This window comes from Giardia intestinalis, chromosome 2 (assembly GCF_000002435.2).
Source record: "Giardia intestinalis strain WB C6 chromosome 2, whole genome shotgun sequence".
NCBI classification, from domain to species: Eukaryota; Fornicata; order Diplomonadida; family Hexamitidae; genus Giardia; species Giardia duodenalis.
In genome coordinates this window covers 774,442-788,477 of record NC_051857.1, presented here as the reverse complement: position 1 = coordinate 788,477, position 14,036 = coordinate 774,442, and the positions used below count along the sequence as shown (strand labels likewise).

At 45.8% G+C, this 14,036-nt stretch overlaps 8 protein-coding genes across 8 annotated transcripts; 5 read left to right on the top strand and 3 right to left on the bottom strand.

Annotated features, from left to right (window-relative positions):
• Window positions 1-57: 57 nt before the first annotated feature.
• On the bottom strand, window positions 58-3,384 carry GL50803_00102858 (DNA helicase; the record flags this gene model as incomplete). Its single annotated transcript, XM_001707063.1, has 1 exon — window positions 58-3,384. One exon carries the CDS (start codon window positions 3,382-3,384, stop codon window positions 58-60), a length of 3,327 nt encoding a protein of 1,108 aa, XP_001707115.1.
• A 76-nt stretch (window positions 3,385-3,460) lies between these two features.
• Window positions 3,461-3,778, top strand: GL50803_00137619 (RNA polymerase III subunit C11; the record flags this gene model as incomplete). Its single annotated transcript, XM_001707064.1, has 1 exon — window positions 3,461-3,778. One exon carries the CDS (start codon window positions 3,461-3,463, stop codon window positions 3,776-3,778), a length of 318 nt encoding a protein of 105 aa, XP_001707116.1.
• Window positions 3,779-3,888: 110 nt separating this feature from the next.
• Window positions 3,889-5,313, top strand: GL50803_0016350 (uncharacterized protein; the record flags this gene model as incomplete). Its single annotated transcript, XM_001707065.1, has 1 exon — window positions 3,889-5,313. The coding sequence occupies one exon, from the start codon at window positions 3,889-3,891 to the stop codon at window positions 5,311-5,313; it is 1,425 nt and encodes a 474-aa protein (XP_001707117.1).
• Window positions 5,314-5,372: 59 nt separating this feature from the next.
• On the bottom strand, window positions 5,373-6,368 carry GL50803_003331 (malate dehydrogenase; the record flags this gene model as incomplete). Its single annotated transcript, XM_001707066.1, has 1 exon — window positions 5,373-6,368. One exon carries the CDS (start codon window positions 6,366-6,368, stop codon window positions 5,373-5,375), a length of 996 nt encoding a protein of 331 aa, XP_001707118.1.
• A 193-nt stretch (window positions 6,369-6,561) lies between these two features.
• On the top strand, window positions 6,562-11,196 carry GL50803_0016351 (uncharacterized protein; the record flags this gene model as incomplete). Its single annotated transcript, XM_001707067.1, has 1 exon — window positions 6,562-11,196. One exon carries the CDS (start codon window positions 6,562-6,564, stop codon window positions 11,194-11,196), a length of 4,635 nt encoding a protein of 1,544 aa, XP_001707119.1.
• Window positions 11,197-11,330: 134 nt separating this feature from the next.
• On the top strand, window positions 11,331-11,780 carry GL50803_0027024 (uncharacterized protein; the record flags this gene model as incomplete). Its single annotated transcript, XM_038046004.1, has 1 exon — window positions 11,331-11,780. One exon carries the CDS (start codon window positions 11,331-11,333, stop codon window positions 11,778-11,780), a length of 450 nt encoding a protein of 149 aa, XP_037901724.1.
• A 211-nt stretch (window positions 11,781-11,991) lies between these two features.
• GL50803_004248 (Diphthamide biosynthesis protein 1) lies at window positions 11,992-13,158 on the top strand (the record flags this gene model as incomplete). The annotated part of the gene is made up of 1 exon (XM_001707068.2): window positions 11,992-13,158. The coding sequence occupies one exon, from the start codon at window positions 11,992-11,994 to the stop codon at window positions 13,156-13,158; it is 1,167 nt and encodes a 388-aa protein (XP_001707120.2).
• GL50803_004246 (RNA cap guanine-N2 methyltransferase) lies at window positions 13,106-14,008 on the bottom strand (the record flags this gene model as incomplete). The annotated part of the gene is made up of 1 exon (XM_001707069.1): window positions 13,106-14,008. The coding sequence occupies one exon, from the start codon at window positions 14,006-14,008 to the stop codon at window positions 13,106-13,108; it is 903 nt and encodes a 300-aa protein (XP_001707121.1).
• Between the last annotated feature and the right edge of the window lie 28 nt (window positions 14,009-14,036).

Sequence of the window (14,036 nt, the reverse complement as noted above, 5' to 3'; positions counted from 1 at the left end):
GAAGAACCAATATAATAAACCTCTAATAGAACGAGTTGTTCGTGTGTCCATTCCTGATTACCATTCGCCCCCTAAAATTTGCAGCAGCTCTGTGCTTTTTGCCTGGGAAAGAACACATTTGTCTTCTATAAACCTGTCCCTTGCACATTCTATAATCATGTCTATCAGCAGCTGATCAGAAAGAGAAGATGCAAACTTAATCGGACTGGTAACTGCAGCCGTCTTTCTGAGTGGCTCGTTGACAGTGGGTGGATCCTCCTTTTGAGCGCTAGTCAGTTCAGAGAACAATGGTAAACCCTGTTCTACTTCTTTAACCCCAAGTTGTTCAAGGAGAGAAGCTATGCCTATGAAGCACTGGCCGATATCAGTTGTATATGCGAGCAGTTTAGTCCAGGGGCTCACAGTGCTACTAAGAGACAGGTCTTTCAATGTCAGTTTCTTCAAATAGGATGATAGATTATCGCCGCTAAATTGATAGCTCTGAAAGACAATTAGATGGCTAACCGCACGTGTGATGGCCACGTTGACTCTATTAGGGAAATTGATATGCTCGGATCTTTCTGGCTCACGAATAAAGTGTCCATCCGTCGCTTGCACTAGGCTCACGATGATCACCAATTTCTCGCTTCCTTGGAAAGAATCGACGGTGGCTGCAGATACAGTTGAGAGTTTAGGTATAGCTTGGGGGGATACAGCGCCAGTCCTGCATGATCGAAAGATGGTATTGTCTGTTAGGGAATTTTGTCTTTGAACTTCCTCAGCTGCCCTGCCAACCCCTGTCAGCTCAGAAGGCTCCGCGCCGTCTGCATCTAATAGGCTCTTCTCATCATGCACTGTCTTAAAGACAGAGAGGGCCCGCCGCAACAGCCCCTCGAGATAACTTGATTGTGCCCGGAATGGAGTAATAATTCCGATCTCGGAGGGAGGTACCTTGTGGTCCAGCACCAGGGCTGTGACCAGGCGAACAATTGCCTTGGCTTCTGTACTATTCTCTCTGCTCCCGCGGACCGTTCGGTCAAAAGAGCTTCCAAGGTGAACAGAGGATAAGAGCGGGAGGCCCTTGACGACAGGCGGATGTTCTGTGCCCATAGTGCAAACGCGTCTGCCGTAGAATAGGGCGCCTGCTAGATCTGCCACGGGGCGGCAGCAGCGGTACTGCGCCCACAGCGTCGTCGCCGGACAAAGCCGCGGAGAATGTTTGCCCTCTGTTAGGCCGATAAGGCGCTCGAAGGTCGATGCTCCTAGGGTGGCTGTGGCGGCGACCGGGGGAAGCTGCATGTTGTCTCCCGCCAAGAGCATCAGATCGACCTGATAACGCAGGGCTGCAAGCCCGCAAAGGAGGAGGGGCTCCGTTACCTGGCTGGCTTCGTCAACGATCACGAGGGGGAAGTAGTCGCAGTCGGAGACCAGCTCTGTTAGGCGGTTGAGAGACGCAAAGGTCGTGAAGATGACGAGGCGCTCGCCGAAGGCGATCAGAGGCTCGCCGAAAACGTGGAGCTCGGGGGCCGTGATCCCCGACCCAACCCGGGAGACGACCTTTGGAAGAAGCTCTCCAATAGAAAGCCCTGCAGCTGCAGAGGCGAGGCGCCGGAGGAGGTTGTCGACCGCCACGTTTGTGTTCGCAACGACGAGGATGCGCGGCCTGAAGACCCAAGAGTCCGTGGCCTCCGGAAGGGCCTCTAGGAGCAGCAGGAGAAGCGCCGTTAGGACTCGAGATTTTCCACTACCAAATACCCCACGAAGCAAATAAAGGTGAGAACTACAATACCCTGTATCGTCAATAAACGCTCCAGTAACATCTTTCCCCGTTAATCTAGAAATAACAAGATCAAAAGCCTCACGTTGAAACTGATTTAGACTTGTAAAGTATGGCTTTTGCTTATAGTTACTGTGACCTACTATCTCCGCAAATAAATCCTTAGACGGAGTATCGGTTATACTAATCACGTCACTGTCTAATTCAGACTTAAAGTAATTATTAAATGAAAGATGGGCGTGAAGGAGTCGAAGTTCTTTCCAATTGGGACCGTGGGAAGCGTGTAGAAAGCGAAGAAATGAGTCACGCATCCATCTAGAATAAGGTGACAATTCAATGTTTTCATTTATAGTCCTAAATGCAGTATTAAGAGTATCTAAAAGTGTGTAAGATATTTGAAAACCTTCATAGTGGAATACCACAACTTTCTCGAGGACAGCACCGAAGCTATCATAGTCCTTAGCGAAATTGCTTCCCCGTGAGTCTGGTTTAGAAAGCCAATGTCCCACATCACTTAACGGTACCATGAAAAGCTCATTTTGACACTCCTCAGCTGTAGGTTGATAAGTGTCAGCGGTGAAAAAATAACATGTATAGCTTGACCCAGAAGAAGCACGGCTACCATCCTTTAACTTTACAAAACAAGATTGGGGCACGAGCACAAAAAGATCTGCTTTTGCGTATGCAATGGCTTCACCAGCAGATAACTTCCATGTGTCCGATCGCTCAACATTTGAGGAGGCATCTGCTCGGAGCTGCTTAAGGGTGACGGAATCAAGTTGCCTCATCTTGACCAAGCGCTCTGCCTCAGAGAGTTGTAAACGTCGAGCTTTGGCAGTATTAGCACGTCGCATAACTACTGCATTCTTGTAAGTGGAGATGTTGTAAGAGTTGCTCTTTGGTTGAGTGTCTCCACCCTGTCCAAGGCTCTGCAGCAAAGGAAGCAAAAGCTCAGCCCACGTGGCCACCAATGAATAATAAAGTATGCGTGCACACGAGTTATCTGTTGATATGTATTGAGCGGCTAGATCGCAGGAGATGGGCTGAAAAATCAATGATGACAAAAGCTCACGTACTGGTGTGAAGGTAACCTTTCCAGAACAGAAGATAAGTGACTTGATTGCAGAAAGAAAAGTATGGAGATGAGCAGATTGGTCAGTCAGGACAGTCTTGGAAGGTTTAGGAGGTATCTCAATGGACATACTTGCTTCATCAAACTTTGGTTTCACCGATAAAGAATTGTTCATTTGCGATGAACTAGTCTTCATATCAGGGGGTGCAGCGCAAGTGGGGCGAGTCTTATGGGAGACACGTGTTGCTGTTGACGGCTTTGATATAGATTGAACTGGATGAGGTGAACGATGCGAATGGGCGGGCGTCGAAGCAGAAGCAGCAGAGTGTAAAAGCTCTCGATGCTCATCTTCAAGTTGTAAAAGGCACTTTGAAAGCTCAAGGAAGTCTTCATCAACAGTAGTCCGTGTAGTTATGGTGTAAGAGTCTAAGAAACGCTTTTTTTCATCGAAGACTCGAAGTGTTCGGCCTGTTATACAAATGAATCCATCTAAGTACTTCTTCCTTTTCTGGGTCTTTTGCAACGTGTACAGGACGGGAATATATGAATCACTCATATTAAAGAAGTATACGAGCTCAATAAGGGCCGACTTTCGAAAGGGTTGAACCGCTCCTAAAGCTTTTATTTCATTGATGCTCTTCTGTCCCTGTTGCGGAAACCTACTCCTTATTGAGCTTTCTGGAGACGTCCAGTTTTACTGTAAGACGTGTGCTTATCGATACACGCTTAGTGGTCAAATTTCTCGCAGTTTGACCCTGACCCGTAAATCTGTGGATCCTGTCCTGGGAGGCGAAACAGCTTGGCAAGGAGCCGATAAGACACAGAATCCATGTCCAGTTTGCGCATTTCCAGATGCCTTTTGGATACAAATGCAAATAAGATCTAGTGACGAACCAATGTCACGTTTCTATCGCTGCTGCCAATGTGCCCATCAATGGAGAGAAGACTAGATTGTTAATACATTTGAAGGTCTCACTGAGTTCTCTAGACAGAAAATGCTCTTACATTGGGCACTGTTAGATAGCCTGAAGACAAACTCTCCCCAAAAAATCTGCAGTGCATGAATCAGGATATTGAGGGGCTTCAAGCAGAACTCAAGCTCTTAAAAGAGGAGAAGCGGACAGCACTTTCCCAAATAGAGCACTCCACAGCAGAGCTAAGCCGAAAACACAAGCTTCTTAACAGACTTCACATGGCAATAATGGGAATGTCTCAGCGGGTCGAGGGAAATGCTGCCATAAAGCGGCGGCTAAATGATCTTCTTGGGATAGTAGAATCCCATAAATTACCGCCGTCTGTTAGCAAGACGGAGATGAAGGAGCTATTAACAGAACTCGGACTTCTAAGAGAGCGCCTCATTCAGGAAGCGGCGCGGCGCATTGTGCTTACCAACACCTTCGATGGCTTAATTGGGCCAGCAAAGCTTAATGTTGTCGTCTCAGTGGAGCAATACGCACAGCTTAAGACCCCGAATGGGTTGCCCGTCAAAATAGAGAATTCAAGCGTTACCGTCACTCTACCATCTTCAAAGGCTCCGTTCAAAGGGCTCTTTTCCAGCAATACAATGAGTTTCGACATCACGGATGTTTATACAATTGATAGAATCCACGATTCATTGGCCAATTTTCCTCTTCGGTCTCATATCTACTCCGGCACCAATGTTCTATTTCTGGGCTTGGGCACCGTCTTGGGGTCCCAGGCACTTTTTGGTACTGCAGACAACACACAGGGATCCGTACTGGACCTACTATTGAGTCAAATTTATTACAGAAGCATTGACACAGAAGACTACTACCTAAAGTTTATTAGTGACAACCAGAAACGTAATGTGCAGCTGATAAGTATAGAGGCTGAGCTTCGAGCCCGTGGGGTGGACCAAACAGGCGGGACGACGACTTCTAGATTAGCAGCTAAGCTAGCTGCGGTATCTTTTCAGGGGAATGGTATCATTGATCTCCTCGATTCTGCAAATGATTCTGTATCTGTTATTTCTGTCCAAAATTTGGAGTCTTTCCACCTGGTTGACAGATCCTCATCTGCTCAGCCTTCGTCTCCACAGCCCGCCTTAGCTGCTGGTGGGGTTGGAATACCCTTGCTTGTCGGAGCCACAAAGCTAATTTTTTCTGGAGACACTCATGCACGGAGTTTGATCTCATCGATTTTAGCAGATGTATGTCTTGAACTGGACACCTTAATGCTTGTCTTCGAGATCTACTCTGGACCAACTTGTGTTTCAACAGTAGGATTGTGTCAGACTTATAGTCCTGAGGCAGTAAAAGCATATACTTCTCCAGAATCAGTGGATGATCCCCTCTACGCAGCTTTTGGCGATACTCTCCGAGGCCTCTTTGGCCCCTCTTCGTCTGCCAATCTGCTAGTTTTTGCCGGCGTTGACTTAGAAAATCCGCTTACTGCAGCATCTACCCTCGAACCCATCAGCGGAATTCAGAAGTCACGCACAGTGGCTGTCAGAGACTTCATGTAAATGTACCTTTTAGATCATCCATTCACTTTACCACGCTCCAAGTGGGCAGGTCAACCAGGTCACTTGAGAGCATCCGCAGCTTCTTTCATCAGCTCTGCTTCACTGAGTTTCATCTCGTCCAGAACATCCTTTGGAAGGTCAAGCTTAACTATCTGCCATTTGCCGCCAACACAGCTGCACGGCATGCTATAAAATATTCCGGGAGCAATTCCATAGGGGTTGCCCTCCTCTATGAGGAGAGAACAGGAAACAAAAGCACCTGGCTTAGTCCCCATGTGCCAGTCCCTAACATGATCGATTGCGGCATTAGCAGCCGATGCACTTGAGCTGTGTCCACGAGCCTCTATTACAGCTGTTCCACGACCACGAACACAAGGAACGAACTCTCCTTTTATCCAATCCGCTGGAAGCATAGGCTTCACAGGTTGCTTGTCCTTAAGGCCCTCATCATAGATCACTCCACAATCCACAATCGGAACCATAGTATTGGAGTGGTTCCCAGCAACCCAAACGTTGCTGATACGGTTGGTCCTGACACCCAGCTTTCCAGCCACCTGGCCCACTGCCCTGTTGTGGTCAAGGCGAGACATGGCCGTGACATTTGTCTTAGGGATCTTGGTAAGTTGTGTAGAGAGAACAAGGGCATTTGTGTTTGCAGGGTTACCGATAACCAAGATTCGGCACGTTGGCTTCGCGTGCTCATTGATAGCGGCGCCCTGGATCTGGAAGATACCCTTGTTCTTAGAAAGAAGCTCTGCACGCTCCATCCCCGCCTTCCTCGGAAATGCACCGAAGAGAAGACAGTAGTCAACGTCCTTAAATGCTTCTGCATTGTCTGATGTAAGAGTGAATCCAGAGAGCAGCGGGAACGCGCAGTCCACTAGTTCCATGGCCACACCCTCGGCTGCCTTTAGGGCGGCAGGAACCTCAAGCATAACAATGTGGACGGGCTGATCGTAGCCCAGCATGTCTCCAGCTGCGATGCGGAACAGAACAGAGTAACAAATCTGGCCTGCAGCACCGGAAATGCAAACACGGAGAACGGGCTTCGTCATGGGAATTTTAATTTTCGGCTTTAAGGGCGTATACTATATTTAGCGAATGCAAACGATATGCTGCTAATTACAATTTACGTATATATCTACTTAGATTCTTATCATTATAGAAACAAGGGTGCCAGATCAACTTACTAATAGTGTCCATTTAAAAAATACTCTGAGTCAAAAATATCAATCTTTAAAGCTCTAAATGGATTTCTTTGATGACGATTTGAGCCCTGAGAGTGAGCTTCTGGATCTCGAACCAGACACACAGGACTACGGGGAAATGACCCAAGAAACTGCTCAGCTTCTTCAACGCACTTACGAACTCCCCCACCCAGCGATCAGCTCTCCTCTCAGTCACTTCAGTTCTCTTTATCACTCCAGTTCGTTTCTCCACAACATCCTTTCTATATATTGGCTGCCCTCTTTTTTGCAAGCTGGGACCATGAACGAAATATCTAACCACCTTCTGGGGCAGTTGCGGCTCATGGCTTGTACTCGGACAGGTGAGACCCGCTGTGGATTACTTCTTAAGGGACTTTTTCCTGAGAAGGATGTGGTTCCATTAACTTTGCTCAACGGGTCACCCGTTAGTTCCAATGTATTTCCAATTGACGAGGACTTTTATGACGACTCTGCTAGAGATGCTCGAGCAGTGGACTTTCTTGGGCCGGCAGACCCCTTTATGGATGGTATTTTTCGGTCACTGACACTCGGTAAGGTACAAGCTAGAGAGCTGCTACCGAATGAACGTCTTTCCCTCTTAAAATATCTACTTTGTTTCCACTTTGAGGACATGGCGAAGGCACTCATGCGAAACCCAGAGCTGTCAGCTGGGCAGCGTGACTATGTAGTTCGAAATATCCTATTTCCGCTGTTAAAGTGTATAGTTCGTAGCACTCCTTGCTATGATACTATGATCAATATAATTAGAGTTCTATACACACTCCCATCTATCGCTGATACACCAGTTGACCAAAAGCTCTGGGGCTTACTGCTGTTCCGTGAGGTGATCTTCTTCCAGTTTTGTCGTTGCTTGGCAATCTTCTGCAACTTAACATTTAAATACGATAGTGAGGCCAATATCTATTGTTGCATACACTCCCTCTTCGGGGGAGTTGTCTCCAAAGGTGTCCATACTGAAAATTACCCACCAACCCTGAGATGTAGGTGTCGCTACGAGTGCGCTTGCCTCCAGGACGATGATGAGCACATGGAACAGCTCGAACAAAGTATAGCACACAATGCCAGCTGGAACGATTGTTACACATTGTCATTTCATAGTAATTGGTCTGAAAAGTATGGTGTGGAGACATCAAGAGTTGTTAAGGCCCAAAGCCAAATTTTCCATCAAGAAAAAAAAATCTTAAGCTCTCTTCCAGAGCTAGAAGATGTGCTTTTGAATTTGATTGACGTTATGGTGCATTACTCTATTTCATACTGTATTAGCCCTGCTCTGTGCAACGCCCTATTCATCCTCATGGGAAGAATCGCTACTGACCGCACCTTGCACAGCGCCTTCCTGAAGGAATTTGGGGACATTCTCAATTTAGAATTAACTAAGACATTTTATCAGCGTCTTGACCTTACACCCGAGAGGCTGTGGGAGTTTCAAAAGCCTATAAGGTGTCAGCATTGCCAGCAGAGCAATATGAAGCATGATGCTATAATAGACACAACTTGCTGTGATATGCATCGCTTCCTGGATCCGTCTGTTGACACACAGATATCTTCTGAGTTTATCTACTCTCAATCCCAACTTAGTAACCTAATTAAGCCGGTAACAGAATATAGCTATCAAAACATAGAATCAACGATAGTGTCTCCTAGAATCCAGCGTGCGGCAATCTTGAATATGGCGCGAATACTCTATGTATACACGGCCAAATCGGGGCATAGTCGCTCAGAGAGTTTAGAGAAAAACAATGAAATAGCATATAGGCAGAGCTCCTACGTAACTTTTGCTGAGCAAGAACAAGGTACGATGCAGGATGTGACACAGGACGTGTCCCCTCAACTCACCCAACATTCTCAGCAAATTGGAGCTTTGTACACTGTTTGCTCCGCAAACTGTCCCTCTATCTCCTTGCCCTCTCAACGTGTTATTTCGTCAACCACTCAGCACAGCGGTGAGACAGAGACAGAGACCGAGTATCATGAGTATTTAGACTATCCTGGAAATAATCCATCTAGCCAGTCACTTGGCGTGGCTCCCTGCATGTCAGTATCCACTACTGATAATACTACTGATAATACTACTAATAAAGGCTTTTCTCTTCGCTCCTATCTTTGCAATAATCATCCGTCGTTGGACACTCATGCCACAGAAGTCACCATTTTGGGACTGCCCCCACACTCGTTATCAACTAATGTGGTACATTTACAGGCTAGAAAGTCTAAGCCGTTTTGCTTAAAGAATACAGAGATGAAACGATACTCGCAAACCGGCCAACCTGGAAGCTCGAGACAAGCATTTGTGGTGGCAACTAAGGGTATGCAAAACGACGTCATTGCATTTGTGAGGAATAGGCTTTATTCAAAGGATAATATACCCAACTTAGTGTTCTGTGCAGAAGCCTTGCCATTGTTTTGCAGGGCATTTACTTTCCGAAAAAGGGTAAAGTCTCTGGTCTTTACTTTTGTAAAGCTTGTGACCAGTTTTGTGCCTGCAGTACAGCAAAATGCCTGCAGGAACCTAGGCTTCATGTTGGCTGGCATCTCAAATGGGTGCTCTATCTCAGAAGAGGAGTGTATCATCATAAGGGAAAACTATTTACTGCGATTGTTATTTAATCTTTTTTGCAATCTCCTGACACTAGATCCATTGTCTAGCACCATTACTTTGCCGTTAAATTTAGATAAGTCGTCTATAGATAAAAACTTGTTAGAATATTATGAGGGCTCAAAAGCGTCATCTAAGGATGGATTGATTAGCACCGATAGGTATGTGGGGAGGAATCCGCTTCTCTTACAACCTCCTTCACCACACAATCACATCAAGTCATCCAAGAGCATGCTTACTATACTCATACGGGGAGATGACAAAGATATACACAAGCAGTCGTCAACTAGCAGATCAGATACAACTGACACAGATCCGGTAAGCCAAAATAGCTCTCCATCGAATAATGCACTGGACGGAAACCTCTCTAATATACCCGAAGAACCAATAGTGGAGAACTTTTATACTAAGCCATCGTGTGCTGTCACATCTGCAAGAAACTTGACTAAAGGGATGACCACCAAACAAGTTTTAGAGAATACTGCGTCTGCAAACGATTTCACTTCACCTTTCTCTGATTGCATGCCCTGTACATCCATACTAGAGCTACACGGCAGTAAAACAGGAAACTGCGTAGTTCAGTCGCGGACACCACTTGAAATGTTCAGTTACTTCACCGAGAATCATGTATTCCATTTGAAGAAGTTACTCAAGCCCTCAACATTATGTATTTCTCAGCCGATATATAAAGACATCGAGCTTTCCCTTCTACGCACGCTTCCGGGTGTGTACGAAACTGTGGCGTGTTCACGCGACTATCAGAACAGAATTATTAATATTATAACAAGTACATTACGAAACAAAGCCTCCAACCAGTCAACTCTCCACTCACTTATCTCAGCCCTCCCTGACATATACTCCAATCGTAATACCACGCAGGAGAACAAGGAGATTCTACTACAATGCTTGGAATCTCTTCTAATGTCCTCTCAATGCACTAGAGATGCCAAAATCGTTTTTCTTTACTCATTTACTAAATATGGTAGGGTGCAAGCAGACACGCAGAGCTTCTTATTGAGGGTTGCTAAGCTATTGATTAAAATTTACTACGATATTCTGCAATTGCCTGAAGAAGTGCACTTTCATCATGGGCAAGTAAGTGCGGAGAACAGAGCTGACCAGATGCCTGGAACGTTCTGTCTTCAATGCACACCAGACTTATATGTTTCTATCACCCCGGTATCATTCTCCTCCCATGTGGCTCTAAAAGGTACGGGTCTATATGGTTTTGTGGATGCCTCAGAGGACAGCAGATCACACTGTGCTCTTCCAGAACTAACATATACTGAGGTAGACACAAGGCAACGAGGATTTGAAATTGCAGGTCCATTCTATCAGTATCGGTGTGTGGATTCCCCCGATACCGGCTACACATTCTTTATCAACTCGGATTGGCGTTACCGCTGTGACGTCGTTGAAACTCTAGTGAAGATAGTGGCCCAGTTTTGTGCCGTCTTTGACACACAGACAGGATTTTATCTGTTCAGCTCTGTGATCTTGCATTGTATAAAAGACGATTGCCAAACGGTAAGTGATTGCCTTGTTCGGCTCCTGGGTCTCGAGCTTACCCCTCTTTTACAGAAGGCAGATAGAGAGGCTTCTATTCCTTTGGGGATCTTAGCCTGTGCACTCTTTGGATACACTTACCGAGACTATGGAGTCAAGTATCCTGTATCAGGAGTATCTGATAGGGAGTATAGCCGTGCCCTATATGCTAGATTGTGTCATTCTTTCTTATTGCCAACTCTTCGACACCAGAAGCTGGGAGTAAGGCTGCTTCATCACATTAGTAGGCGTGTTTATAAATACGACTGGTTTGCACGCCTATTTCTTGCGATTATTCTATCCATCCCCACCTGTGACCCCAGTGTTCAACTCTCCTTCGTAGTAAGCACTTTCAACCTCAGTAAAAAGCAAAAATTGATCGTGTTTAGTGAGGAGCATCTGACCATAATGCGATTGTGCGGGGAGTGCAATTCTCAAGCAACGAGGTGTGTCGAAAGCTATTTGGACATATGCAGACTCTACTTTCAAACAATGAAGAATGAGCAAGAGTGATAATGCTATCTGCGCTGCGAGCTACTGTACTACGTCATGATGCATAGGTAAAGCATCCTAACGCAGAGCTAGCCTTCTACAATTAATGTAATTGGGTAACTTATAAATTGATTTGCGCAAACGCATTTAATTTGATGGATCGGATTCTTGACGCAATTTTTCAACGGATTGCTACCCGCGGGCATCTAGTAGAGCAGGATTTTTCCGACCTGCAGTGCTTTTATCCGGAAGAATTAGAGCATGTAGCCATGCTCTTAGACTCCACACAACACATAACTGTATATCGTCCTGCTCGCGGATTGTTTGGCAGCGTATTCTATACCGTCGTGGATCACGCTCAGATATGCCTTGTCCTCCCAGATGAAGGGTACTGTAGCTGCTGCCATCCTCTCCGGCTGCAAACAAAATTGCCAAAGGAGAACCTATGTTCACGGTTCAGTATCATGTGCACTTTTTGCAGGCATTTGCTCGCTGTGCAGATAGCTATTGCACTTAAGCTCCCCATTAAGGAGGAAAGCGATCAGAATCAATATGAGACCACATTTTTCACTCTTATTTCAACCGTCCCTGGCCATCTGTCTTAGATACCTCTACCTGCGATCCCTTAACATTAGGAGATATCGAGGATGCTAACTCTTATCCTCTGAAAGGCTCATAAGTCCTAGCCGATAGAGCAGGTTTGCTTTACTTTTTTGTTCGTTTTTTCTCAGCGTTCTTCTCTTATTATCCACTGTCTAGAGGAAAGGTCTATTTGTATCTCAGTAGTATCTCAATATCCGGATGAATTGTCTAAAAATGAACTTTAGTTTAGAGTGCATAGTAGATGAAGTAAAGTCAGTTCTGCAGGGTCGTACCACGTCTCGAGGCTTTTATGCAGTAGGGCTACAGTTCCCTGAGGGCTTAATGGAGCAGGCCATAGAAGTTTGTAATGCCCTTGAAGGAATGCTTAAGGCAGCCAACGGGGTAGCGATAGAGTATGTTATCTTCGCTGATGTCCTTTATGGCGCATGCAATATTGACGATATTGGCTCCATGCTTATGGGAGTAGATGTACTTGTTCACTTTGGTCATTCAAAGATTGTTCCAACCAGTCTAGTAGATGTCATCTATGTCCCAGTTATTGATACCAGAGGAAGTGCCACTGTGATTGCAGACGGGCTCATGGACATGTGTAGGACACATAGTTACAAAACAGTTGGTTTGGTGACCACCGCACAATTTGCTGCATGCTTACTTCACGTGCAACCGATTCTGGACGACAGAGGGTCAAAGATCAACATTGTTGGGGAAGAGCAGAGCCCTCTTCCGAAGTATGAGATCCTTGGATGTACTTGTAAGAAGTTTCCGCCTGGAACAGACGCTGTTGTTAGCGTTGTAGACGGCGACTTTCACTACGAGGCAGCTTGTCTAAGCAATTCTCACCTCCCTGCATACCGGCTCTCTCCTGTGACAGGTGTGTATGAAAGCATTAGGTATGACACGCATAGTAAGATTAATAGCAGGTTGAAAACTATCAGAGAGTGTGCAGAGGCATTAACCGAGTTACTAAACAGGCCTGTGCAAGCTTTTGCAGGAGGCTTCTCAGGAAAAAGAGTTGGCGTGGTATTCGGGACACTGGGCCGGCAAGGCTCTCCAATTGTTTTTGAGACACTCCTGAATAAGCTACGCAGTCTCTGTGTACCGATAAAGGTGCTATCTCTTAGTGAAGTCCTCCCACATTATTTGTTGCCCCATAAAGATGTGCTCTTCTTTGCCCAATTGGCGTGCCCTCGTCTCACCATCGATTGGGATGAAGAGATATCTGCATGTGGCCTGGTGATGGTCAATTACTATGAGCTCGACAAAATATTGGATCTTTGCTTGAAAAAGGAGGGCTACAATGATCTAGAAGACTATGCGCTTGTGAACTTCACACGAGATGGCCACAGGGAACTCTGCTACTATGGCCGTCCGACGGTGTGAACAAGACTGCTTGGTTGTCAATGTCCCTGATCAATTTCTTATTCCAACAACCAATGTAAACGGCAAGGAAGCTAACACGACCGTTTAATTGCATTTCGGATACTATCACTGAGCTTGTTAAGAAATCGGCTTTGGTACTACCCAGCTCCTGTATTGCAACCCTGGAAATATGTCGCGCAACTCGTGCACCAACAGAATAGATAGAACGGGTAGTAGTATTTCGTGGAAGGTGGAGAATAAATCTCTTACTGATTCCTGAATCTACCAGTCTGCACATAAGGCTGACAAGTTGCGATCCCTTGTACTTATTTATTCTCAATTTGCAGAAGTCCAAATCACCGTTCCGCCAATATCCAGGACCTCCCCACGGTGGAGATAGAACCACACAGTCATACTTTTGTGGAGTTGCCCCAGAAGTGCAAAAGCGTAGAGCTTGAGTAAATACATCACAACAAACTGGAAAAACTAGATGTGAGACCCCGTAAACTCGAGCATTGTTGTGGATAAGTGCGCAATGCTGTTCGCTGTATTCTATGGAATGAACACTGTGGCCTTCTAAAGCAAACCCAATGGCCTGCCCTCCAGCACCCCCAAATAAGTCCAGAACATATCCTCTGCGTTGAATATGGTTGCTAAGCACTTTTGCTATTGTATGTGCGAAGCACTCAGCACACACGGAATACCACATTTCAGGGGTCAACTGTATTCCTTCGTCAAAGCGAGAGAAGAGCAGGTGCCGTTTGGAAAGGTAATTTTGAGGTACAGACTCATCCTCTTTCAGCGAACTGGATGCACAGGGCTCCTTTGCATATAGCAAAAGTAAGTCCTTTGCGGTTGTCGGTACATTCATATTTATCTTAGACGATTTCTAGGTTTAC